Below are 27682 nucleotides of genomic sequence, written 5' to 3'. Positions count from 1 at the left end.
TTCCCACTGTGCTACAGTCTCTTTGTTCAATAATTAAGTTCAAGTCCAATATCCACACTACTCGAGGCAGCTGTATGGAGCACAGGCAATTGTTAAGGATTCAGCAAAGCACTGCTGCAAATTTAAGATGGTGAATTTAAGTATCCATACATCATGTAAATTGAAGAACTTGGTATGCCTTGTAAACAGCAATTTCTACTAATTTTAACTTTCTCTTATAAAAATGTATAGCTCAGCTTCTGCTGTTCAACAACAACATTAACAGGCCTGGTGCTTTGAGCAGGTTATCACCAGATCCAAGATGCAGCTTTACAGTTCTCGAAGACATTTGAACATTTTTGTCCCTTAGTTGTTTTGCAAACTTTAGAATTGAAGTGCTTCACTTCCTCCCCACACCCCCCCCCCATAAGCATGCTCTGGCACTTCCCCTCTCCTGGGCTAACACTTGAACGGTGCCGTAAGGACAGATTAAGCTGCTTCCAGAGTCACAGAATGGTAGGGGTTGGGAGAGTGCTTTAAGTTTGCTTCCAGTTAGGCTCCCTTCACAATGAAATATTTATTGGCACTACAGGTTCTGCTCAGCACCACAAAAGCTATGTAATGACTCTAAGTCAGTCCTTTTATTAAAACAGAATTAGAAGCCAGACTCTTACCCACAAGCCTGAAACCCAGGCAATACCCCTCTGACTTCTCTGCTCAAGTAAGGAACAGAGAGGACAGGATTTGGCCCTATTTGCTTGGTAGTGTTTAAAAATAAAGCAATTGAGGCAAAGCAAAAAAAAAACCAACCAAACACCCCCAAAAATAAACCCCCAAAATCCAAACAGGGTTTGAAACATACCAAATAGGAATTTTGAAAAGCACTTTAGATTACTTATGACCAATTTGAAAAGGAGGGGCAAATCCATTTTTGAGAAGCAGGTAAGACATCCTCACTTCACTTCAGGTCAAACCATGCAGTCAGGTACCAGCCCCACAACAGTACAGCGTGGGAGACTCAGCTTTCACTTTACATTCTGACATAATACAGTTGAGAGACACCAGACAGGAATAGAAGACAAAGGGAGGAGTATGACCACTGAAGTTTAACTTCCTCAACAGCCTGTGTTTAGAATGCTGTAAATCAGGTATGAGCAATGTATCTGATTTGGGTATTTAGAGGTGCAGCAATAGTTTTCTTTAGAGCAAGTTTAAATCCGTTTGTTTCTCTCTTTTCTTGAGAAGAAAATGTTCTTCATTGGGGTACAGAATGGCTCAGATGCAACAGAAGAGCAATGTCATGACCTGCCAGTTAAAAATGACATCTGGGAATGTCCAAGACAAGGGTCAAAGCAACACATCATACCCCAATCATGTAGCCAGTAATGCCCCCAAAAGGTACTAGGTTGTTGGGTTTTTTTGAGCAGCCTTTATTACAAGGCATGAAAATTCTAAGGCAAATTGTTCATCATGGCAGAACATCAAATTAAAACCATCAAGACAGAAATAAGCAGAATATGGAGAGTTACGTTTGTGTGATCTGTAGCAAGAGGTTTACTGCGCCACAGGACCTAATTCATCATTCTCACTCCTAGTCAAATGTTCTCCTAAATTAGGCTAAGATTCTGGAGATCAGACCCACGTCTCTGTTTGGACACTGAGTGACAGGATAGAGCCGGATCCTAGCACGAGAGCCTCTGGAGGGCCTGCGCAGCACAATCGGAAGAGCAAAATTAACACCACTGTAGGCTCTGCTTCCTTCTCCACATTGCATTAGAAGATTGTATTTAAATTAGATCTCTGTGAACGTTTGGATACATTTCAACACTTGAAGGGGAAAGAGGGGGGAAAAAAAAAAAATTAGCTTCAAAATTAGATGCTGGTAAGTTGCTGGACAGCAATTAAACAAAGAGTGCCCCGTGGGCCAGCTGTGATCTCTCCTAGTTCTCAGTCTGGTATCCGCAGTGCCACACGTTGGAAAGCACAAGAAATTTTGCAGGGATTTGATCACTCACATAGGCAGTTTAGACTTTGAAAGCAGTTCCCAATGAAAGAATGTTTTAGGACACAATTGAATTTGAAATAGGTAAATGTTTTCAATAGATTTTTGAGTTTTATTGAAATCTTACATGAACAAGAAATTGGAAATACAATCACATCAAGGAACAAATTGCCACGGCTTTGACGTTGTTGTTGTGGTGGTGGTGTTTGTTTTTTTTTTTCTTTTTTTCTTTTTTCTTTTTTTTTTTTTTAAGCCAAACAAATTTTTTTTTTTTTTTTTTGTAGGGCAGATTTTCAAAAAGGTGTGAAGTTATAACAATTTAAAAACACAGTTAACCTACTTCTAGGAATGCAAAACATACAATCATGTTATTTTTCAATACAGGAAAAAAAACTTAAATTTGTTGTAATTTCTTGAAACTACTAAGACAAAGCACTAGCTTTTACTTTTATGTACAGCATACTCCTATGTAGTCTATCCCAAATAAAAAAAAAAAAGGAACCAAAAAATAAAAGGAAAAAAAAAAAAGAGAAAAGGAAAAAAAAAAAAAAACCAACAAAAAACCCAACAAAACCAAAACAAAAAACCTGTCCAAAAACCAGAGGTTCTGCAAAATCATGATTGAACAGTGTGCCATTCCTGCTTTTAAACTGCTAAAATGAAGCCTAAAATGATAAAAGCGTTGAAACCCCGTATGGAGTTCAGGAAATTCTGCAAGCCCAGGAACGTCCAAGTGCGTTATGAAAAAAGAAACCTAAGAGCCTGGAGTATATACACGAGAGAGATTCTTCAGCCAGCACAGGTGGCAGCCAATCGCTACGGAAGGATGAACATTAAGCCAATTTTGTTTTGAAGGATGTAGAGCTAGAACCAATTCTATCTTTCCAATACCCTCTCAAATCCCTCCTCACTTGTCTACTTCCACTGTTGCCCATAAGTATCCTGATAAAATTCCTGGTTGTCATTATTGTAACCATAGTTACCGGCATAGTCACCACCTTGCTGGAGCGGCTGCTGAGCGATGGGTTGGGAGCCCCAGTTCTGCTGGTTGTTGGTCTGGCGGCGCTTGGAATCGGGCTGGTTGTACCCATCTGCCTTTCTCTTGCCTCCTACGTTGCCCCCACGGTTGCCCCTGGCTCCACGAGCACCGCGTCCTCTCTGCTGCTGTGCAGGACCCCCTCTCCCACCCCTGGCTCCTCTCGGCGGTCCCATGGGTGCCCCCCTCTGTGAATAGCCAGCTCTACCTCTTGGTGGTGGTGCTCCCCGCCCCCTAGGTGGTGGAGGGGCACCTCTCCCACCCCTTCCTCCTCCTCCTCTTCCTCTTATAGCATAGCCATCATCGTAGCCGTAATAGGGATCTTCGTAGCCACCACGGTAGTCATGATAGTCATAGCCATAGTAATCATCATAGTAATCTTCATAGCCATAGTAATCTGGGGGGTAGCCATAGCCACCTCTGCCTCCACGGCCTCTGCCTCTAATAGGAGGTGGCATGCGAGGTGGAGGATAGTAATAATAGTCTTCATACCTAGTAAGAGAAAGAAACATGCAGTTACTGATCTTCAGAAGGCTCCCAAACAGCAGACATTCCCTCTGGTCCATTAACACCCCCCAACACACAGAGAAGCCCTTCAGGCTCTTCCAACCTATCTCCCCTCTGACAGCAGCACCTGGTCTGCAGCAGAGTGGTAGTGCAGGAAGGGACACTCACGCAGTGCTCCTGGAGGCCTGTCTGGCTGCCTGACGCTCTTTCCTTTTCTTGTCCGGTGGCTTTGCTAACACTATTTCAATTTCTTCCCCTTCTATCTCTTTCCCATTCATTTCATTCATAGCCTGTAAAACAATCAAAAGAGAAACATTTAACAACTTCTTTCCATTCAAAAGGAAGCTAAAACCTACTGAAACAAACAAGATGGAGATGGTTAGGCTGCTCCAGGCCAAACTATGCCACAGGCACGGCTCCTGTGACACTTCAACAAGATCTCAGGCAGCATTCTCTCAAGGCCCACTGTTTTCAGCAGTTACAGAAACAGCATTTAAGTAAAAAAAAAAAAAGACCTCTATCTCATAAGGTAAAGGAATGGGATTAAAACATTGTATTTGTTTTTTTAATCAGACATACTACCATCACTTTATGTTCCTATACCCTCTAGAGAGTGCTCAGACATACAGGGAGGAAAAGAGCACTACTATATGCAGGCTTCCTAGCTGGCTCAGTGTGCTGCATGAGTGCCTCTGATGAAATCTACTGCTGAGGATGTATACTTAAGGACAACAACAACGTTACTGAAACCCGGTGATCTCCTCAAGGGAGGCCAGAATCCTCCAGCAGAAGTGATGTCATTTGTCTCAAATGCAGACACAGATCACCACACACATACATGCTCTCCCCCACAGCTCTTCACCCGCAGTTATCTGCTTGACATTTAACATTTCCAGGTGTTACCGTTTGCATTAACACAAACTTTCCATGTCTGTACAGCTATATGCCTCAAGAGCATGAGGGATCATGGTTATTTATTTCAAAGAAGGCATGAAGATAAGCAGGCACTGGAATCAGTGAACCAATTCCATGCATTCCAGTTTCCATTAAAAAAACCAACACAGCCATATACAAAAAATCTCTTGTCAAATTCACAAACAAATGCAGTAGCCATAAAGCAGTCACAGGGGGGGAGATGTGAGAATTCCAGCTGGTGGTCCAGGTAGTACTGCAGAGATGAGCATCAAAAGATGCTATGCTGTGCTGTCTTTGATCTCTCTCCTCTGCTACAAGTTTTCAGCTGCTCTTGGATAAGAGCACTCAGCAGTAAGGCCTGCTGGGCAGGGACTGGAGGATATTTAAAGACACACTACAACAAACCATTGGCAGAAGTACTGCTGACCTACCCTCTCTGCTAACAAGATCTTACCCTCTTTTGAACATGGTCTAAACCTACCCAAAACAGACTTCAGCTCCATTAAATGAGTGGCATTCATCCTAAAGCCAAAGTCAAGAGTATTCTAAGCCTTCTTTGGGTGGGTAGGAAAATGTTAAGTGATTAAATTGTTATAAAAAGCTGCAAACAGTTGACTCAAGAGCCTTGGATCTGTGTAGCCACATACATCACATGCACAATGCTAGCTCAAGACACCCAGGTGCAGAACACTTCTTCCCCTCCTTCTTCACCCCATAAATTATGGATTTAAAAAGCATGTGGAGTCATTTCTATCAATTTCAATCCACTGAAGTACAAGCAGAGATTCATGACCTTCAGCTGCTCTTAGAAACAACAGAAGATGCCTTTGGAGCTTACAGTAATGACCTCCAATGTTTAAGAAGTCTTTTAAAGGAAACCTTGTAGGGAGAACAGAGAGTTAAAAACAGGCAATACATTAAGAGAGCTGCTAGTGCCATTCTTCTCCCCTTGCAATTTCTGTTCAATACTTCTGGCACTCCAAAGCTACACACAGCCTTTTAACAGGGGTCTTGGAGAGACAACCAATACCTTCTGTCTGTGTTTCCTCAGAATAATTGACTAGGTTGGGTTTTTTTCCTCTTCTCTAGACTCCTGCACTGGTCTATAGCTCTTTTCCAGTCTACTTGTTAACTTGCTACAGTTTTGTCCTTTGCAAGTCTCACATCCTCCTAGCTACTGAAATCATATGAACAAAATCATTAGTGTTACAGTTGTCACAAGGGGAACCCTATCACATGGGCTCTACAAATGTCTTAGCTAGAGATATTCAGTCTAAAGAGAGGTCTTTAAACCACTTGTACAAAAGAAACTGCTGACATCAATTTAGCTGGGAAAGACAAATCAACCTACCTTCACTGCTGCACCTCTGTCCTCAAAATGAACAAAGGCATAATCCTTCAACTTCTTTACTCTTTCCAGCTTTCCAAATTCAGAAAACGATTTCTCAAGAATTTCCTCTGTCACAGTAGTGGCCAAGTTTCTTACAAATAAAACTTTAACCTGGTGAAGCAAAAAAAACCAAACCCATGAGAATGAAAAGATGCAATCTCTGAGTCAAACACAAAAGGAAACTTAACAGAAACTGGTAAGATGTGATGCCTTCCTCTCTGCATCCAAGTTCTGGCTGACCTTGGGAATTCAGCACTAGTTTTTAAAAAACCCAACAAACCACAAACCCAAAACCACCCCCCACCACCTTGTAGTCACCTGTATGAAGTTCCTACAACTTCTCTCCTTCCACAGATTTTTTTTTTCCCCCATGACCAGAAGAATATCCAATTTTGATTTGCTGTTTCTGGGATGCTACAAATCCCAGTAAAGTTTTACTAACAGGTCAAGAGCAGCAAAGAATTATCCCGGAACACAGGAATAAAAAGGCTGTTGTTCCCTACACTGCACTTGACCTTCACCTCACCCTGGATACAATTTGGCAGAATACCCACCTCATGTTCATGAGCAGCCTGCTGTGCCAAGGCAGGGCAGCCCTGCACACTACCAGTTCAAAGGTGAAGGGCAGCTTACACCAGCACCTTCCCAAAAGCCACTCACCTGCAGTGCTCAGATCACGCTAGCTTACCTGGTTCAATACAAGAATGCCCTCTAATAGCTTTTTCTGCCTTAAAACTACTATTGCTTAGCTGGAGCAAATCTTTGTCACTGTGGCACACGGCCATTTGTCCTGAAGCACGAGGGCATCCTGTTCAGTATTTACCTTTGCCATGACTTCTGGGTCAGGTTCCTCTACTGGATCAGCCCATTCCACCGTCACAACGTTTCCCCAGACTTTTACTTTCCCACTCATCAGGCGGCGGCGAGCTTGAGCTGCTGACTTGTGATCCTCATATTCCAAGAAGCAGAATCCTCGATTCTTCTTCTTATCATCAGGTTGATGATATAAGATTACATCCACCAAACCCTCTGAAAAACAGGTCTTTAGTATTCAGCTTCAAAAGGAAAACAAACAAACAAAAGTAAACAAAACCCAATCCAGAGCCTGTTCTAAAATGCCTTCCCTTGTTTTTTGTAACACACAGCCTTCAATCTAGCTGCTGAAAGCAGGATGGAGCAGAAGAAAAGCAACCCAAATAACAGCTTTCCATCCAATTCACTCACAAACAGGCTATCCAGCAGGTGAAAACTCTGCAGAATGAACTTACCTGACCATTAGGCCTTGCAAAACACCAACCTGAACAGTTCACACTGTGTAAGTTTCCTGTATTTTGTTTTAGCACTTCTACATTTTTGAGAAGCAGTCAGCATTACTATGTGGCATCACTCCTGCCTCCAGGGGAAGCTGCAAAGAATTTCTTCCACATTTCTCCAAAGAGGGGAGAGAACTAAATTAATGTTCACCTTCTGTTTTCACCACTTCCCTGAAGTACTTATAAATAGCAATCCTTAAAAAGAAGCAGCAAGTTAAAACTTTCCTACAGGAGCAAAAGCCAGTGACCAAGAACCTCATTCTCTCATTTAAAGTAGAAGCATCCTTCTGCTGTCACTGAGCTGACATCCCTTCCTCCTACTTGCTGCATACACTGGGGAATAACACTGATGGATTGGGACAGAGATTCATCTGTCATTATTTCTACAGTAGCATTCCCTTTACAATTACTTGGCACTCTCTCCACCCCATCATTTATCAGTATGTTTATTTGAGGCTTCCCAAAAACTTCTCAGCTGTGAAAGCAGAATCTGCTGCAGATCCAGCTAGGAATGCACAACCTTCCAACAGGAAGCTGCAACAGGTAACACAACTAGGACCTTCACATCTTCTCTGAGTTTGTGCTGTTTCCATCTCAATTTGTAAACCTACAACATCATTCGTTTAAGAATCTGTCAACTAGACCTAAAAGATACCTGAGCTGTAAAATTTCTACCAGACAAGAATTTGGCATCCAACCTGGGAGCAGTTTAAATGAGAGCTAAACACCTCTGTCAAATACCCAGACCTACAAAACAAAGGACCTGAAGGGTATTCTGGGATCAATGTTGAACTCTCACCAAGAAAGTCTTACCTGTGACTTTATTGAACTCTTCCAATATGTTTTCCTTAGTCTTGTTCTTTGGAATTGACCCAACAAATAACCTGTTGTTAGCCACAGAGATGCACACTCCAAGGTGCTTCCCAGGACGGATTTCATAATTGTCACACTGAGAAGATAAAAAGCCATTCATTTGCTTTACCCACATCAATCTGGATAAAAAGATCCCCAAAACTATCAAATCAGCTATTTTCTTCATGTTCCACCACTTTTATACACAGCACATGGCAAGAGGATTACTAAAACTGTAGGTCTGGGGTCTGCTTTCCCTTGGAAGAACACTGCAAAGCACAGGAATGTCCAAAGTTCTAAGGGAAAGCTGCAAAGAAACCGATAGAGAAGGAACAACCCTGAACATCCAAACTGCACAGCCTCCACTCATTCACCCACTGCTTGTCCCAGATGTGAGAGACCTTCCTAGTCTGTGACTGCTTCCTGTGCTGGGGCTCAGTATCAACTGTTGCTGCTGTTATTAAGAAGCAAGCACAGAGTATTAGAGATTCTGGGAGCTCTCCAAGAGCTTTCAGCACTGAGCACATTTGCTGGGAGATACTCAAGTCTCCATCAGTGCATGACCTTGATCCCACCACCACCTCCCAACCCTGAAGCAGGGACCTTGTAAATGCTAGAGGCCTTTGTAGATCTTCTGTGAAATTTAAAGGTTCCCATTTAAATAACCTGAGCCCACTGCTTCAGACTTGTGCCTACAGCTGGATTCCCCTGAACACCACCACCCTGATAGGTCTTTGAAGATACAAGGGTTCAGCTTAAAAGAAAGCAAACAAAATAACCCCTCCCATAAAACCCCTTCAAAACACACATCACTTCTGGTTTAGGTAAGATATTCAACCACAACCTTAGAGAATGGACATTTGATCATCAGCCAGCTCCTGAAAATCTCACCCAATTCTTTAAAACTAAGTTTTCAGCCTTTGTTTAGCTGAGGCACAGCCATGAAGATGGCAGCACAACACTGTCACTAACCTTTGTAATTGACAAGAACCAGGATAACATTAAGCTACCACAGGCCAAACAAGATCACTTTAAGGAAGACAAAAACATTTCAGAGTTTTGCTTCATCTACAAGATTTCAAATGTGTTTTTCTGAAAGAAAATGTCACCATCAGTGGCAGATCTCTTGCTACATCTCCTCTTACTTCAGTACCCTCCCCTTCATCTCCCTCTATCAATAAAAATTTAAGGTAACAGCTCTGAGCATCTTCTATCTGGTAAAAAAAAAAAATAAAGTGAAAGTTTCAAAACAATTTTTCCTCCTTAGTGACAGTAACTCATATCCACCACCTTCAAACACTGAGTCCCAGAGGCAATCAGCTGCAAAAACATTCAGGAAACACACAAGTAGGTTCCAGAAAGGAAACACAGCCTCAAGCGTGGACAGACCACTTCCAGCCCCAGAAATGCCTAACAAAACTGCAACTGTTTCCAAACACAGGAAAGTATCTGAGGAACAAAAGCCCAAACAGTTAGAGGCAGAAAGCCCTTATGAAGCCTTTACAATACAGTAGGAAGTACTTTAAAGTTTGTCCCATAGCTTCACTAGTCTCCCTCTCTCTCTCATACAGGATCAGCTGAATTCTGCCAAGGCAAATGACAAAGAGCATTTCACCTGATTTGCTTCAAAGTGCAAGCAGCATTCCACAGCCAACCCCAAAATCTTTGTGAGACACACTTTGATCTGCCTAATTCTGCTGGCTCCTCTCAGGCAGAGGCAAGGCCAAATGCAGCAGGGCACCAGTCAGGCTGCTGTCTCTCATGTTAACTCTCTTGGGCTTGCATTGTGTCCTTTGCTAAGCCACCTCAGCACAGCCTAAGTCAGGTGTCCACATAGTAAGCAGACCCCATGACTGCCACTGGAAAGAATTAAAGGGCATTGTGAACCGGAACGAGCAAGTTAGAGACCTCCTCCATGGCAGCAGCAAAACAAAGCACATTTAATCAGCTCTTTTCCTAGGAAGGATGGTAAAGAACAGGGAAGCATTTTTCCAGTGGTAATAATGTAAACTGTTCCCAGGACACCCAGGTACTCCAACAGACTGCAGGAGGCTACAGCAGAGTGTGGTCCTAGAAGCAGAACATTATTGGAGGGTATCACATTGAGGAAGTTAAACTGAGTCTGTTAATGTATGCTCTAAAGACTTCATTATTTGAGAGATCACCAACCTGCTTGCTATTTGCATTATCTTGGCCAGCCTGCAAGTAAGTTACTCACCAGTTTGACTGCTTCCTGTGCTGCATCTTTACTACAAAAAGTAATGAAAGCATAGCCTCTGTTTTGACCAGAAAGAGGATCCATCATGAGGCGCAGGTCCCAGATGGGGCCAGCCTTCTCAAAGAGTGGCACCAGCTCATCTTCATACAGGTCTCGGGGAATCTTACCAACAAAAACCTAAAAAGGAAGAGGACACTTAAACCAAGCTTCTTCAAAAATCCAGACTTACTTTTAACATTGGAAGCTCCTGGGAAAGGAAGACCACTGCAGTATAAACCACCACAGCAGAAACACTGTAGCCATAACTGCAGACAGCATTAGTAGATGCCCTCCCAAGCCTAACACACCTCCTGCTCTCAGTACTGGGTTTGACCTATGGAAAACCTGGGTTTGTAACTTGTATTGAAGAAACATTTCCACCACTGAAGAGGTAAATGGCTCTTACCTGGTCAGAATTTTGGCAATTAAAAACTAAGACCTTACAGGCTACCTAGCTGGGTATGCAGGTTAAGGCAGGTGGAGCACTTCCCTGCTCATCTGAGTCATTCTGTAATTCAATCTTCACTGGAAAGCTACAGAGACAGAAGAAGTCTGCACAAATCCTTACATTGCCCAATGCACACTTTCAACTTTTAATATACACTGCAGTCTTATTTCTAGTCTGCATTTGTTTCAGCTTCCACCAATAAAATGTTTGAACATCAGAGAAAACCTGGAGACCTCTTATCTTGTAGCTTGCACAGAGCAATGACAATGAACTGTGGTAAAGGTCTGGTAAGGAGCTGAATCTCTTCAGCTGAGGCAGGTCTCCACCCCCTAATCATTTAATCATTGCAGCTCTCCTCTGAATTGTCAAAAGCTCTGAATAGCTAATACAAGCAAAGTATTTCAAACCCCCATAAAGATCAAATTCTATTTATTTTTAACTTGGAAGAACTTTTTGCATTAAAGCCTTTGCCATTCAGGCAAAGCCTTGCTAGTCACAGCTGGTGCTGAAGGACCAGCAGACAATTCAAGGCTAAAGGCACCTGGAATGCCCACATAAGCACTGACACCAGCAAACCCATGAAGACAGCTTAATGACTCTCATTTTAAAAGTGTGCAAAACAAATTATTTTCCCCCAAAAGGAAAGCTAGAACCTTTAGATGCCTTAAATTCAGCTTCCAGAACACTACTTTCACTTAGCTTAGCCTCTCTGAGTTCAGTGTGAATGCCAACTGACCAAGATTTATTTGCTATTGGGGGAAAAAACCCAAAGTATTTATCATACTGTGTGAAAATGTAAAGGCAGAGCCAACAGGCTCTCCTCCTGTCACCTCCCCAGAAAGTTCAGAAATCCCTACAGAACAGTAGGGATTGTCAGGACATCACAATTCCCTTTGTCATCCCATCTAGAACATTTAATTCCAAAACCCATGAGCCCACGTGCAGCTTTCACAGACAAAACAGATTGAGGCCATCATGGAAACACACAGCACAAGAACTCCAAGTTGCTACTGACACTGTCAGCTGAACTCTCCACAAAGTCTAACTGTCTTTAAGTCAGCCAAATGTAAGAAATCCACATTATGTTGTCTCAGATGCCACCATCTCCAGCAGAAACTGAATAGAAGGCTGAAGAAAAATCCCTAATCCCAATCCCAAGTCTACTTTCCCAGCTATTTATCAAAGATTTATCACCCTAAACATTTCTGACTCCTCCCTTCTTTCCTCAGTCTCTTCAGCTCACTCTATAAACATTAGACAATGGCCAATGCCACCATACTTCTCTGCCAGTTCAGGCAATACACCCTAGAAACCACCATGAGGAAGAGAACCAACAATCTCCTCTGAATCTATTCCCACCTGACCTCTGCTGGAGGCTGCACTGGGAATAGGACTACCCAGCTCTGAGGCAGTTACTCACATCCAAGTGGACCTGGTCTGAGCCTGTAAAATTTACTATGTTAAGGAACACAGGGTCAGTACCAGGCAGGACAAACAGCAGGTGAACATCTCACAGGGGCCAGAAGAAACACCTGCAGTGCCTTTGTTTTAGATTTATTGAAAGGCTTTAATAAAGTTGCTGAAAACCAGGTGAGCGACAATGGAGTGAAGTCCAGTTGGTGGCCAGTCACTACTGGTGTCCCCCAGGGGCCAGTTTTGGGGTCACCCTTGTGTAATGTCTTTATCAATGATGTGGATGATCAGATTAAGAGCACCTTCAGCAAATTTGCAGATCACACCAAAGTGAGTACGCATGTGATCTGCTGAAGGGAGGAAGGCCCTGCAGAGGGACCTGGAGAGGCTGGATCTGTGATAAAGGTCAATTGTATGAGGTTCAACAAGGCCAAGTGCTGGGTCCTGCGTGTGTCCTTCATGAAACCTGTGGCCACTAAACTCTGTTCTGCAGTGTCGTGGCCACGGTGGTCTCAGGTGGATGGTTAGACTTAATGATTCTATGAAATACCAAAGAATGCAAATATCAGATGTCTGGTTTTCTTTTTCAGTTCCACAACAAGAGTACTGTGGAAAGCCTTTGGAACCTGGCTCTGTCAACAAACCAATGTCAGACATTTTGTCTCAGCAGGATGTAAGTACAGCACTTCTGGGCCTTTGTTGTAATCTCTGGCCCTAAGACTTCAAGTTTTGCTTCCCAAAGGACTTGTACAAAAGTACTTCATTTTACTGGTTTGGACTGATAATGCCAAGTCTTAACTAGGAAACAAGTGAATTACACTTTCCTGAACACCTCTGTAAAGCATTACTGAGGAGTGCATCCCCCTCTGCACTCTAGATGATGGGCCCTTCAGTAGTCTCAACAGCTGAGCCTCTTCTGTGTGCAGCGCAAGCTACAGGCAGTGTATTGCAGTGCTGCAAGAGCTTCTTCAAAGCCCATCCTTTCAGTGGTGCTCTTCATGTACTCTGAAGTCAAACTTCCCCAAACACCAGATTTAAGTGCTAATTCATATAGGCCACATGACTGCTTCACCTCATCTCAATCTACAATCTTCTTCAAAAAAGAGGAAAATCCTTCTGGCACAGTGCAAAGATTTGGAAGCCCCACAGTTCTGTCCCTACAAAGAAGATGTTTCTCTTATACTCACCCAATACATTTCAGCTCTGAAAAGGACATGCAGCAATCCCTCCACTGTCTACAATCCAAGCTGCCATACAGACATCAAAGCTTGAACGTCATCTTAGTGCATTATGGGCAAGCAATCTATTTGCAGAGTTTTCAAGTTTTTATTTCATGTCCCTGATAAGCACTGCCATAGCACTGCCTCAGCCTCAGCAGTTTCTACTTAATCTTGAGACCCATCAGTAACACTGAAACCAATCCAGCAATCAGTACAGACTAGTTGATCACAAAATCATAGAATGGTTTGGAAGGGACCTCCAAAGCTCATCTAGCCCAACCCCCTCTGCAGTCAGCAGGGACATCCTCCACTAGATCAGACTGCCCAGAGCCCTGTTGAGCCTCACCTTGAACACCTCAAAGGATGGGGCCTCAACCACCTCCCTGGGCAACCTGTTCCAGCATCCTCCTGGTGCAGAACTTGTTCCTCACATCCAATCTAAATCTGCTCTTCTCTTTCTTCATGCCAGCTGCACTGTGCCTATTCCGAGAAGGGCTTTCCCCCAGCCCCTGTTATTGTGGGGCAGAGGGCTGGTATCTTACAGTTATCAATTGAATCCTCCTGTTCTTCACATCATGCCTTAAATGGTGGTGTATCAGTTTACACCAGAAGGTGAAGGATAGAAATCAAGAGCCACATCAGTCACTTCCTGTGCTGTTGTAGTACCATTAGCCTGGACAGGACCATCTGCATGTTAACTCCTCCTTGCTTGCAACTGAATTTAATGAAACATTTCTAACATTTGATTTCCTTGTCTTGTCTGCACTTGATCTCAAAAACTTACTGAAATTGCTAGTAGATGCTACTGCTGCCTGTGCTGTGCTCCCTCCAGCGCTGCTGAACTGGGTTTATTTTAAACCCCAGCAGGACAAGGTAAAGTAGTTGCATCTAAAAAAAATTGTTAAGATTTTAAGAATTTTTTCCAGCATTTCTTACATACACACTTCAGTAAAATAACACACTACAATTAGCATAGAACAAGCTCACTCAAGCACAGCTTCAGAAGTCCTGCCAATCATCAGTTACTAAATTTCAGTCTAATCATTTCCTCTGCACCATTTTCATTTGTGGAATATGAATAATTTCTTTACAATCCATCTTTACTGTGACACTGCTGAGCATCTTCTTGACAGCACAAACAAAAGCTTCAGGCATCCCAAAGGAGGGAAAACTGACCTATGAACTGAAAGACATCCAAGGAGTTGATGATTTTCTTAAAGTTCATCTGGTGGCTTACAGAAAAAGCTCCAGAGAAGCTCCTGTTTCAAAGGCAAGTCACAAGCAAGATTGATAGCATTCAAAACATCTAGAGCAAGCCAGGGAACAGGCTGCTAGAGCCCAGAGCTTTGCAGAATAGGTAAGAAGGCAACACACAACTGAAGCATTTTCATGACCAAACCAAAGACTGCTCAGTTTGCCAGCAAGAGGCACAGCTTAAGTCATGATCCTGAATTCCCAGCCATGCTTCATGACCAGGCCTTGACTTTTGGGAGGGGAAAAAAAAAAAAAAAAAAAAAAGTGTGCAATATATGTATCTATCTTTGAAACTCTTCTAACCATCTTTAACTTTAGAAAGAACAGGTGCTGTAAATGAAGGTAAGGAAAGGCAAGGGCCCCTTTTGGGGTCAATCTTGTTTAATATCTTTATCAATGATCTGGATGAGGGGATTGAGGCACCCTCAGCAAGTTTGTAGATGATAAATTGGGTGGCAGTGTGGATCTGCTTGAGGGTAGGAAGGAAGGATTTGGCCAGGCTGGATCCATGGGCCAAGGTCAGTTGTATGAGGTTCAACAAGGCCAAATGCTGGGTCCTGAGCATGGGTCACAACCACCCCACGAACACTCCAGGCTTGGGGCAGAGTGGCTGGGAAGCTGCCTGGTAGAAAAGGACCTGGGTGTGCTGAGTGACAGCAGCTGTAGGGAAGAATTCACTGTTCTCTACAACTCACTAAAAGGAGGTTGCAGTAGGGTGGGGGTTGGTCTCTTCTCCCTAATCTTGGGTGATAGAAGGAGAGGAAATGGCCTGGAATTGTGTCAGGGGAGGTTTAGGTTGGAGATCAAGGGAAATCTTCTTTGCTGTAAGATCAGTCAGGGATTGGAAAAGGCTGCCCAGGGAGGTGGTGGAATCACTGCCCCTGAAGGTATTCAAGAAATAAGTAGATGTGGCACACTTCAAGATATGGTCTAGTGGTCATGGAGGTGCTGGGCAGAGGGTTGGATTGATGACCTCAGAGGTCTTTTCCAACCAAGGCATGATTCTATGAAAGGCAGAGAAAAAACGTATCTTAGAAATCTGAAGCAAAACCTGTACAAGCCCCTCAAGGATAGGCAGTTACCAAAGACAGAATAAGGAAAGAAGGAAACACCAAAGAATTGCTTCCATTCTCATCCCATAAACACCTCCAAAAATGGGGCCTCACTATAAGAAAAATGCTTTACATTTGAAATGTTTAAATATAATGAAAGCTCAACTTTAGTATCAGTTGGAAGTGACCCACAATGGCCATCTGGCCTGACTGCCTCACCACTTCAGAGCTGACCAAGGTCAAAGCACATCACTGAGGGCATTGTTCAAATGCTTCCAAACAGACAGGCTTGGGCAGCAACCACCTCTCTAGGGAGCCTGTTCCAGTGTCTGACTGTCCTCTCAGTAAAGAAATGCTTCCTAATGTCAACAGACAGTGTAATTAAGGAACACTTTATACCATTACATAATCACCCTGGCAACACCATTAAGTTGGTAAACAACTTCTAAGCCACCTTTCTGAACACAGAAATGTAAAGGTTTACACCAGAAAACAAGTTGCAGGGACTCTTTCAGTGTGGCAGTTTGACTGCCAATCCATGCAAGCAGCGAGGATGTTTTCATGTAGATTGAAACAAAAGCAAATAAACAATTCCTTAGTAATGACTCATCTCAGCTGTCCTCTTCCAAACTTTGTAGGAGTATCTTTATACAGCACCCAAGTCCTTTGCACTTTCAGCAAGCTGCATGAAATAGACCTTGTCACTGTCACTTAAATTCCATTGATGATGTAAGCAAAGACCTTTTAATCCCACTTTTGTTTAGCTCTACAGCCATCCCCTACACTGGTCACTTGTTAAGTGATGGACCATAAGCTGCAGGGTGGGCCATCAAGTCTGGCAATTTACTGATTTATTTCACATTCTAACAAGTTTGACATAGCCTTTCCTACTGCATTCCACCTGCTTCTCCCCTCTCAATTATCTGGCTTTTGCAGAACACTGAGGACTAAGACAGACCAATGAGGACACATGCATAGAAGAATTCTTTCCTCAACAGTAAGCTTTTACTTGTGCAATAATTTGGTTTCAAGTGCTTTTTATGTATCAGATTGCACAAGCATACAAAATAACAATCAGAGCAGTCTGTAGATACTAACCTCTGTTCCAATACCAGGCTGCACACCTGAATATACAGTATCTGGAGGAGGACCCCCATATTTCCTCTGTCCTGTAGTTACATCCAAAGTGTAACCAGTCCTCTCTAGCAGAGCCTGAAAAAAACAAAGGTGTCACATCAGTTACCAGGGAGGGATAGGAGGTTAAAATACAGAAACTGAAGTGTCCTAAGATAAGAATTTATCTGCTTCTTACCACACTTGATAACAAGGTATATACAGACAGAACCTACCAAAAAAATGTTATTTTTGGAGTTCAAAAAACCACCACAAACAGCTACACTTTTCTCATGCTTCACGATCACTGAAAAGAGCTCGTGTTTCTTTTTCACTATTCTCCACTTCAAATGCAGTACCCCAAGAACTCCAGCACACCAGGCCCTTCTTTCCACCCGCTCTGTACTTAGGGGTTTTGCACAACAGAAGTGTTTCTTAACACAACAGTAACTTGCTGAAATGTCCCATTAGTAGTTTCATGAGTACATAAAAGCTTTAATAAAAAGGACAACTCGGACCATTCTTACATAGATACCAATGTTTTCACAGCCCTTAGGGAACATTCAGTTCAGGCATTTTGGCAATTGTGTCATCAGGAAGATGTGCATTTCAAACAAGCTCTCTTCTGAATCACTACCATGCACACATTTCTTTCAAGTACCCAGGCAGTACCGATTCTTTGTAAATGCATTCAAAATCACTTGTCTGTGCAATCAGAATCAGAGTTCTTCTAAATGTTACCTTGATCTTTGCTTCATCTGGTCCCTTCGTCGATTCCTGTACTTTGCTGCCTTGTTTCTCTCTTTGCCTGTAGGTCTTCATAACTCCACATAAAAATGCACTTTTGTTCTGTAGATACAATTTACAAAATAATTCAATTGTGTGTATGACAAGCCCTCAGAATCCTGAATCTTACACTCCATACCATGAAGCCACTACCTCAACCCAATGCAATAAACCAAATGGCAAAAGAATCCTTTAGAAAAACACAACAATTCATTGAGCAAACTTGTCAAGACTGAGAGAAGGCAGACTCCATTTTTACCTTCCATCCTCAATTGCACACTCATTTTTGTTAGCTGGGAGCTTTTGCTTTGCACTCAAATACCTACACATTTAAGGCAGTTCTTAACAGGCCTGCGATTTGGGTTCGAAACGTAAGAACAGAGCAACATCAACGAATTTCTAAGTTACAGCTCTCCTCCCAGTAGTGCCAGAACGCTATTTATACTGAAGTGCTCACACTCCTGGAGCTCTCACCTTACCTGTACATGCGACAGGTCACTTTCTTTAAACTGCTGTAATACAGAGAGGGCTCCTTCTTCATTAAATTCCCTAAGAGCATCAATTGCTCTTTCATCAAGATCGACATAAGCTACCAACCCTAAAAGTTAAAGATAAAGAAGTTACAGATTTCTATTGAATTCCATAGAAACTAAGAACTAAGCAGTTTGCTTTTAAAAATCAAAAGTTACGTTCCATAGCAACAGAATTATACATTTAATATCATTACATATTCCTACACAAGTATATGAAAGAACATGAGTACAACAATGAAAAAAAAGTTAAAATTAAAATGTATACTCCTAAGCACTAACTGATGTGCAAGGTTATACCCCATGTGTAACAGTTTGCTAACGTTCAGGACCCCAATCTGCTGCATAAAAGCAGCATTACACACCAGGGTTTGAAACAACGAACTCTGGCTCACTTATAATTTGGGGTTTGTCTTTCACTTAGGGTTCACTCTTCCTTTTCTGGAATGGAGCTAATCTGGAGTAAGCTGACATGTGAGCATTGCTGGTGTTCTACTGTCTTGTGACGAGGAGCTGGCAATCAAATACTTATGAAGCTCTACCCCACAAAATATTCAGAAGTAGAATTGTTTGTTCACTCTTTCCTCCAACTTCAAAAAGCAAAAAAAAAAATCAGTGGACTTCCTGCAGGTATAAAATAGTATTTCATTTTATCTTTTAGCCATTTTGTTGCTTTATGCCAAGAGCCAGAATTCAAAAAGAGATCATTTCGAGCCCTGCTATGTACCCAAAAAAAGCTAAATGTTAATTTTACAGGTACAGACTCCCCCAAGAAACACTGGACCAGTTCTGAAGCACTTTTTTTTCTTTTTAAGGGTCTTTCCTTATGCACTTGCACAAGCTGTGGAGCGTGACAAGTCTAGCCTTCGAGATTTGCACTTTTTAAACTACACGGCAAAGTTTAGAAGAGATACCAAGAACTCCACACGCTTTGCAACAGCTTGCTCTCCAGAATACACAGATTGGTCAATTGTACTTCAGTTCAAAAATGCACAGTAGTGCCAAGCCCGAGGACTACATTTCAGAAGTGATCCTGCATATTGGAAGGCACCTGTATCTTTCATGTAAGACCTCAGGAGATTAAAAATCTCTAAATTCAACCCCAAATTTAGCTCAAAAGTAGTGTGCTTCACTGACAAGCCCCTGCACAATGCAAACATCTTCAGTGTCATTAAGGAAGCTGAATAAATGTTTTCAGGTTACTCATGCAGTGTAATTCTACTAAGTAGTCAGATTCTGGGATGAAAAGCTTTTAAATCCCTTGAGAACTCCTCATAACACAACCTAACTGCAACACGTGTTAGAGCCCCACAAGTTCCTCTGCCCAGGCACTTACACCTTCTCTCAAACCATCAAGTGCACATCACTGTGACCCACAGTTAGAAAGTGTCTGTCTAACGCTAATGAAAGCTTGATGAAAGCTCACAGTGAATGATTTCCAAAAGACACCACCCACGTGAGCCAGAGCATCACACTGGAGATTGATAAGGTATTGTTTTTGAACTGCCTTCACTTGATCAGTGCAATTTTGACTCTTTTCAACAAAAACTGTCATCTTGCCACCAAGGCATTCAAGATCAGCACATAGAGCAGTTCTACTGCTTTGTGTAAATCTGTTCACAGAACACACTCTGAAGAGGAAAGGGAAGCTTCTGTCTATAGAACAAAATCATAAGAAGGTTACAAAATCAAAATAGAAAAACCTTTGTATGTATAAAGAAACCTTACTAAAAGTTGCAGAGACACTTGCTACCAGCAAGGCATTACTCAAGTTTGCTAGATAGCTTAGTCCTCAACTTTGTTGAAAAGCAGTTTGTGTCAAACTGAACATTTCAGTGTAATAACCAGCATGGATTAAACTGTCCACTCAGAACTAGAGAGAACAAAAAATCCACAGGCAGACTCAATTCAAATGTAGTCCCAGGCAAGACAAGCTAGCTGCTTCCCTCACTAAGTCATCTATCCAGCCTTTCAGTGTTTAAGAACCACTGTGAGGAGTTGACAGTAGAAAAGTAAAAGCAAAATGATGATTTGGATTGAAGAAAAAAAATAATAAATCAAAGTACAGTTTAGTATGCTCCAACATATATGTTTATTTGACAGCGTCTAGGAAACTAGTGCTCTGTGCCCTAAAGCGACTAAGATATCACATTAAACACTAAGGATGCGTCAAGTATTAGTCAATGTCAAACCCAATTTGCCTTTAGGGAAGTCAAAGTAGCAAAACATTCAGAGCTGCACAGATCAAAAACAATGAATTTTTAAACCTTAATCTATAAAAATTTGAAAATGGTATGCCCTCACTTTCATAACCAGTCAGAAACAAGAAATGCATATTATACCTGTCTGAAATATTTCATCAAGTCTCTCTGCCACCTTCTGTGGGAGGCCTGCCTCTATCAGTGTCTTGTAGTGTTCTGTGTGAGTTACACTGGAAGTATCCATTGGTTCTTCCTCTTCTTTTAACTGTACCGCATTACCATTCACCTGATTAGCCATTTTATTATGCTGCTGGAAAAAATTCAGGAGCTATATTACAATAAGCCAGAAATAACTAGTTTGTAGGACAATGCATGAGTTAACTAAACTAATTTGTATACATGCTGCAAATGACCTGTATCAAAAGGTTTATTTAATACTTTTTTTGGATGCAGCTGATCTAAAGTTTCAAAAGAAAGTACAACTCTTCATACTGTGGCAAATGTACATGGAAGGATTTACATCATCTTAAAAAAATGGACTTCATGTACATAACGAGGTCTAAACTTTATCTGCTGGTTTGCAGGAAGTCAGCTGGTTACCATAGCAGCTAGAATGTACGGGGACACGAGAACAACATCCTTCAACCAGAATCAGAAGAGCTCTAGCACTATTTGCATTTCCCATTCCTCTACTTTCAAAAACAATCATTTAAAATGTAGTGAACACAAAGCCCTGCAGGGTAGCTTTCACGTACAAAAATGTCAATACTTTCTGCTAATTTTCCACTTTCTTGGCTTGGTGCCATGTCTTCCTTCAAACCCAGTGTACTGCACACGACTAGCCAAACACTTTCTGATGGCACTGTCAGAACTCAAGGAGGACAGGAGGAAAATTGCACTTAATGCACATTAGAATTTGTAGCTGCAACTGAACTGTTTCCACATTTGACTCAAACAGGAGCTCTACAAATCACAGCTTGTTATTTTACAACATATAACTTAGTGGTTTACAAGGAAGCCATGACTGCAGCATCTTTAGTTCATACATGAATCAAAAGACTTGCTTTCAGAATTAGTAAACTGATTCCAAATAAGTGCACTGAAAAATGCACAAAGATATTCTCAGACAATTCCAGTGGGCTTTGCCCAATTCATTAAAAACAGTTCCAATTTCTCAATTAGCCAGCCAGCTGATATTTAGCAGTCACAAAATAAAAAGGCTGACAAGAGACAATTCAACTACCCAGCAGAGAATATTAGGATGATCAGCTGTTAAGTTCAGAAATGAAATGAGGCTCAGGCTTTAAAAGACAGGGAAGAAGTCAATGATCAGCAGCAAAATGATACCCAGATGGACATATGCAGCATGGTGGGAGCAATGCATTAAGTACTGGAATACAGGTATGGAGATGATTCAAGAACAGGGTTTTTTAAAAAATGCTGAAGCCTCAAGCTATTTACTATGCTGCAAAGTGACCCTCCAAACATAACCACACCTCTAAAGTCACTTCTGTGCCCATCCCTTCTAGGCTACAGCTCAGGAACTTTTTGGAAGATATCCTATGAAGCTCTGCAAGCTTGAGCAAAGGAAAAGAAAAAAAATATATATATATTTTTTTCTTCCAATAGAAAAGTCATAATTTCACTAAAGCCATCTTGGCTTGAAGGGCAATTGTAGAAACACCCAAGAGCCTTGCACTGCTTCTCTGTCAAACGTCATGTTCTTCGGAAATTAATGAAGAAAAGAAAGAAAGTTCTGGGTAGCTACCTAGCACATAGGTGTAACAAGCACACACACTGTTATTTGACAAAGAAATTCTTCCTAACCAATTCAGTTCACTTAAAAGCAACCATGACTATGGCTTCATCACAACAACAACAAGCAGCCACCTGAAGACTACAGCTATTAACTGCATGTTCAAACCACCAACTGGACATGAATTTTCTATAGGTTACAAAAGTCATGGAAAACAAAAATCAGCAAAATGTCTGCTTGCTAGAGTGCCCCTGCAAGACCTCAAATATGAAACAGGGCAAGGGGGTTTAGTTCAACTGAAAATGCTCTAAGTACAGAACCATTCTCAACCCCTCTTCTCAAAAATGCACATATAAAAAAAGATACAGAGTGCAGTATTTTGGTGTTTGCCTTTATACTGCCTTATAAAACCAACTACATACACATATAAGGTCTTTTCTTTACAACAAATAAAAAACAACACAAGACCAGAAAAAAGAAAAAAGGGAAAAACCAAGAAACAAAACAGCCTACCAAGAACTGTGAGGCTAAACTAATACCTAAAGCACCTTCTAAACTTCAAGAGCTTATGGTAGTGCTCCCGGACATGTTTTTTCCTCCCAATTAGCTTTCAAGTGTCACATACTCCAAAGTTTAGCACTGTTTTCAGTGGTCCCTACAGCTGAACAAAAGGCTGAGCACTATTCTGAAGAAACCCCTCATCTGCAGTTCAGTAACTCAAACTTCTGTCAGGGAAGATTTGCAGCCTAGCAGCATGAAAAGGTATCTACCTTCATCACAAACTACACCAGTGTCTGCAGCACTACCTAACCCCTAGGTATCAGATTACTGCACAGGACTACAGCTGATCAAATGCTTTATAAAGTAAGCTTCTAGAAAAGGTAAATTAAGTCTCAGCATTTTAATTCACTGTTGTTTATTTTGGGTCTAGAATTAGTATCCTCATAAAGAACTAAAATCAAATGCACATTCACCAGCCAGAGAAGTTCACTCGGGTGTTCAAAAGTTACCTATTTCCTGTCACAGAAACATAATTTAAAGACTTTCTTAAAACAATTTATTCTAGAAAATTTTGAAGTGACATCGTTGTCAAAATATTCAGGTCCTGACAGCATCCAGAAGAAATATATTGTTCACAGATACAGTAATAGGTTCCCTGCTGGCTTTGCAAGCTTGACCTGAAATCTGAGATTAGACTGAGTTTTCTTCCTGAATGATCACCAACAGGCAAAATTACATCTCTCACAATACTGAATCTGCACCCTGAGTTCAGCAGAGATACGTAGGTGAAAGGCACAGCTGAAAAAGATCATTTGGCCCTCCCTCTAGATAACATGAGCTACACATAGCTATCAAGAGAAGTATTTTTCACTGAATTTTATGAGTAAGGAAAACGCATCATGATTTTACTAACAGTTTTGCTGTCCTCTGAAAACCGTTGAAAGCAGGTTAAAGAGGGGAGTGATCCCTATGTCTGCATGGGCCCTGTGTCCATGTGACAGCCTCTAACAGGCCAGGCCACATAGAAGAGCACACACACACTCTCAAGTTTTTCATCTGCATTGAGCAAGTCAAGTATCTAGAAGAGGGGGACTGGTTGAATCAAAAAGCTTTTAAGTGTGTATTGTAAGTAAAAGATTATGTACATTAGTACATTCGTGATACCTACGTGGTTTTAAAACATGCAGAAATGGATGACTTTAAAAGAGTGTATGCAAAAACGTGCTTACCAAATAAGCAGCAGTACTAAAGACACACTGAAGGCAACCTTACACAGGCAAGGAGAATTTCCTCTGGTACCTGAGAGGCTGACTCTCACCACCTCAGAGCTGTGTACAGGGAAAGGGAGGATTGCCTTGTTTCAAACTTCACACTGCTGCTGCCAACAAGTATCTCTGAAGACTATGAATACTTCCTGACGCAAAACACAGGTTTAGCCATCCACTACCTTTCACCTAGGATTCCTGCATCTGAAAAGAGCAACTTGCGAAGAGACTAGTCCATTTTGTTTAAGCCCTAATCATATGACAAGTAGGAGGATAAAACTACAGGTGGTTCTAAATTACCCAGGAACAACCTTCTTTTTCATGTTTAATAACTCAAATAGTCATTTTCCTAGGTGGGGATATTTAAAAAAAAAAAATATTCTACATCTGGGCCTGTGTCTGGGATCTTGAAAACAGAAACTGGATCTCAGCCTCAACCCAACAACCACAGGTTAAATAACCATGATGTTACTATTCCCTGCATTTTATACCATGCCTCTTAACAGAGGTTGCCACCCACAGACTATCTAAGTATAACTCCATGCAATTAATTATAAATTCACAGACTAGTTAACAAAACATGCTTAGTAACAGCTTATATGAACAGCAATGGAAGTTGCTTGCAAAGGGACAGTATCTCAAACTACCATAACCAACTTCAGTGATTATACATCAATACTGTTTTCAGCCTTCTGACTTTTGATTTTATAGAGGAATTTAACTTATTTAGCTCATGGGCACAAGCAATGTAACTAATTCATACATTAAAAAATCTGCCCCAGACTAACTCAATTTGCTTATTCCTTAGTTTATTCCTTCTATCCAGTTTTCATGACAAGCATGAAAAACAGCATTCAGGAGAACTTTGGGCTTTTTCTTTACATTGTTCTTAGTTTAGTTTTTTTAATGAACCACAAGAAAACATACTTAGCTACCCCTTATAATTAAGCTTAAGACTTCAAGAAGGTCCTTGTCAAAACAGGAAGAAATGAGACAAACGAGTGAGGGGAAGATAAGAACTCACACTGAGAGACTAAAATGGGGATTTATTAAAGACTCACTTATTTGCAAACATAACTGGCCCATCCCTTTACTTGTTACATGAAGGCATTCTAGCCAGTTCTTTTGTACCATAGCTTATCAACCACAGAAAGTACATTTTAATAGCTTAATTATGATATTGTTCATTAGCATGAATGACAATACATCTTTTTTCAAAGTTATCCAACTCTGAAGACCTTACACATTAACCGGGTTTCCATACCAGCATTTCAGTGGCAGACTCTTTAGAGCAAATGGTAGCTAGAGCACCCACACCCCTCCAGCACAGAGTTCTCAGCCTTTCTCACTCCAAAACCCAATGGAATGAAAAAAATCAGAGAACCTCTGTCATGATACTGAGCAAGAGATTAGCACAGCCCGTACAGAAACTACGCTTCAACATCTACACAAGCATCACCAAGAGATGACCACAACACATTACATGCTAGCAAGGTGCACATCAGCGCTGTGAGTACACAACACTGACTGCATCAGCAGCTTCTACATTTTGCTAACCTGCACTTTAAGTCTGTACCTGCTTGTTACTAACTGAAGTTGGCCATTCATAGCTCATCTGGCTGTCTGGGTTGTACAGAACATTTATGTCACTCCAGTTCAAAGCAACATTTCAACGAAAATGAGCTTTGCTCAGATGAATTTCTCCTCAAAGAATTTTTCAGGTCTTTGCCTAAGCAGGCAGGAAATGTTGACCTTTCTGACAAAACTAGTAAGTTGAGTGCGAGCAGGAGGCTCAAATATTATTCCAAATATTATTTATATCTAGACAGTAAAATTGAGCAGCAAAGATACAAAGTACTCATGGGAAAAAAAGTTTCCAAGATACAAAATTATCAAGCAGACTCTGCTAGCTTGCAAACATCACAGTTTGCATCAGTAAAAAAAAAAATATAAATAAATGACACTGCAAGATGCAGAACAGTAGTTGGATTATTTTCACTTTCAGAAGACAGGTAAAAATTCAGTGCTAAATTGTAACCTCAAAGAAAAGAAAAAAGACAAAGAAAAAAAAAACACAAGAACAAAACCACAACCAACCAAAAAACCAACAACAAACCCCTAAAACCTCAGCTTCGTGAGAATTCACATCCTTCGCAGCACAAACCGCTGGTGCGACTCTTTACTGTGGCATACAGGGTAAAGGGAATCCAAGCAACTTTTTCGAAAGGAGAAGTCTGGTACAGCTTAAGTACAGACTTAGCCACGTTCAAATACCGACAGGTAACAAGGCTCCTAAGATCCAATAATTACACCCTCACTTTAAAAATAACAGCGACGATAATCGTTTATTTAAGCAAAACTTTGCAAAACTTGGTAAAGGCCTTTTTGTAAAAGAACGGTTAAGAAAAGCAACGTCTTTGCAACAAAATTCTGGCGTTTCTCCCTTGGAGCACTTATCAGGCGTTACTCTTTCAATAAAAGAATCAAACGCGATCTGAGCGCTGCGAGTAGGCGCACCGCCGTCTGCCCTCTCTAGAGCCAGCTCGATCACAGTATGGGCTACGCAAGATTCAGAGCGCTGCAACCGCGGTACGTGTTCTACTGAAAGCTTCCTTCAGTCTCCCCCAGCACACTGCGGCGCAGGCCGGGCAGCAGCCGGGGACGCTGCCTAGCAGGACGCCCGCACCGTTAAGGTAGTACTGCTCCGCAGCGCCGGGACAAAATCGGCAAAGCACCGCGGACGCACCACCACTACCCCTCGCAGCAGTACCGCGAGAAGAGCGCGTCCCGGCTCCTCGCCACATGCAAGCCTAATCCGCACAGCCGGACGGAGCCCGCGGCCGCGCCGCCCTCCCCATGCAGGGCCCACGCCGGGCCGAGCCGCCCCCCCTCCACCCGCCAGGCCGCAGGGCCCGCCCCCGGCGCCAGCTCCCGCGCGCAGCCGGCCCGCCCGCTCCGCCGCGGCCTACAGAGCGGACACGCCGCGGCCGACACCCCCAGACGCCCCCACCCCGCTCTTCTACGCGGCGCTAGCGCCCTATGCCCGCCTCCACCAGCGCCGGGCCTAGCCGGAGCCCGCGGCTGCCCGCGCCGCCGCGATGACGGGGGGTGCCTGCGCGGGAGCCCTCGCCCGCGGCCGCGGAGCGCCCCCCCCTCTGCGCGAGGCCGACCCCCAGTGCCCCCGGCACCTCCCAGGGACTCACCGGAGCGGGGCCTGCGCGGCGCAGCTCGGGCCCAAGCAGCGACGGCAAATGGCGCGCGCTCCTCCTTCTCCTCATGGACGGCGGCGCGACCCCGGCAACACGCGGGGTTTCCCGGAACTGTTTCCAGGGACCGCTGCCTCACCCACTCAGCAGCTCACGCTCCGAACGAGCGGCCCGCGGCGCCTATTAGACGTGGGAGGCGGGACGCGACGTTCCGCCCGGAGACCAATCAAAGGGCGGCACCATAACCAATCACGCGGCTCCCTCAGCTCGGCGCGCCGGTAGGGCCGGCGCTGGGAGCACTTAAAGACGTAGCGCCACCCGTGGCCTTTGAACAAAGGGAGCGCGGCGAGTGCGCGGGGCTGTTCCGCCTCCGCCTTCCCGTGTAGCGTAAGGGTGGAGCCGCCCATAGAGCCTCAGCCCAAGAAGAGCGGGCTCGGCCGCTGTCTGGGCCCGCTGGTGTGGGGCCGTTGCCTGGCAGGGTTACCTATGGCTTGGAGGGTGAGCGGCGGGTGGATTATCTGTTGCCCGGGCTGGGCCCTGCTCAGTCTCTCCTGGACGCTGCCTCCCGCACTAACGCTTCCGTGCCGAAGGTGGCGGCGTCGGGCTGGCCATGGCGCTGGCCAGGGCAGCTGTGGGCACAGGCCTTGGTGCAGAGCTCCCTGCCCGTGCTGCCGCCGGTGCCGCTG

General features: G+C 43.0%; 1 protein-coding gene across 4 annotated transcripts; it reads right to left on the bottom strand.

Annotated features, from left to right (window-relative positions):
- Window positions 1–2556: 2556 nt before the first annotated feature.
- Window positions 2557–27102, bottom strand: HNRNPR (heterogeneous nuclear ribonucleoprotein R). Of its 4 annotated transcripts, none has more exons than XM_054170735.1 (11): window positions 26994–27101; window positions 20410–20578; window positions 18017–18135; window positions 17493–17600; window positions 16737–16850; window positions 10213–10389; window positions 7956–8091; window positions 6653–6858; window positions 5791–5940; window positions 3693–3814; window positions 2557–3509 (listed from the first exon to the last, which is right to left on the bottom strand). In XM_054170735.1, exons 1-11 carry the CDS (start codon window positions 27066–27068, stop codon window positions 2897–2899), a joined length of 1989 nt encoding a protein of 662 aa, XP_054026710.1. In that variant the 5' UTR covers window positions 27069–27101; the 3' UTR covers window positions 2557–2896. The 4 variants fall into 4 exon arrangements, with proteins under 4 accessions (XP_054026710.1, XP_054026711.1, XP_054026713.1 ...); XM_054170736.1 differs by having other exon boundaries at window positions 20410–20575; window positions 26994–27100; XM_054170738.1 differs by lacking the exon at window positions 20410–20578 and having other exon boundaries at window positions 26994–27102.
- Between the last annotated feature and the right edge of the window lie 580 nt (window positions 27103–27682).

This window comes from Dryobates pubescens, chromosome 20, assembly GCF_014839835.1.
Source record: "Dryobates pubescens isolate bDryPub1 chromosome 20, bDryPub1.pri, whole genome shotgun sequence".
NCBI classification, from domain to species: domain Eukaryota; kingdom Metazoa; phylum Chordata; class Aves; order Piciformes; family Picidae; genus Dryobates; species Dryobates pubescens.
The sequence above is the reverse complement of the archived record's forward strand: the minus strand, read 5'-3'. Positions and strand labels throughout refer to the sequence as shown.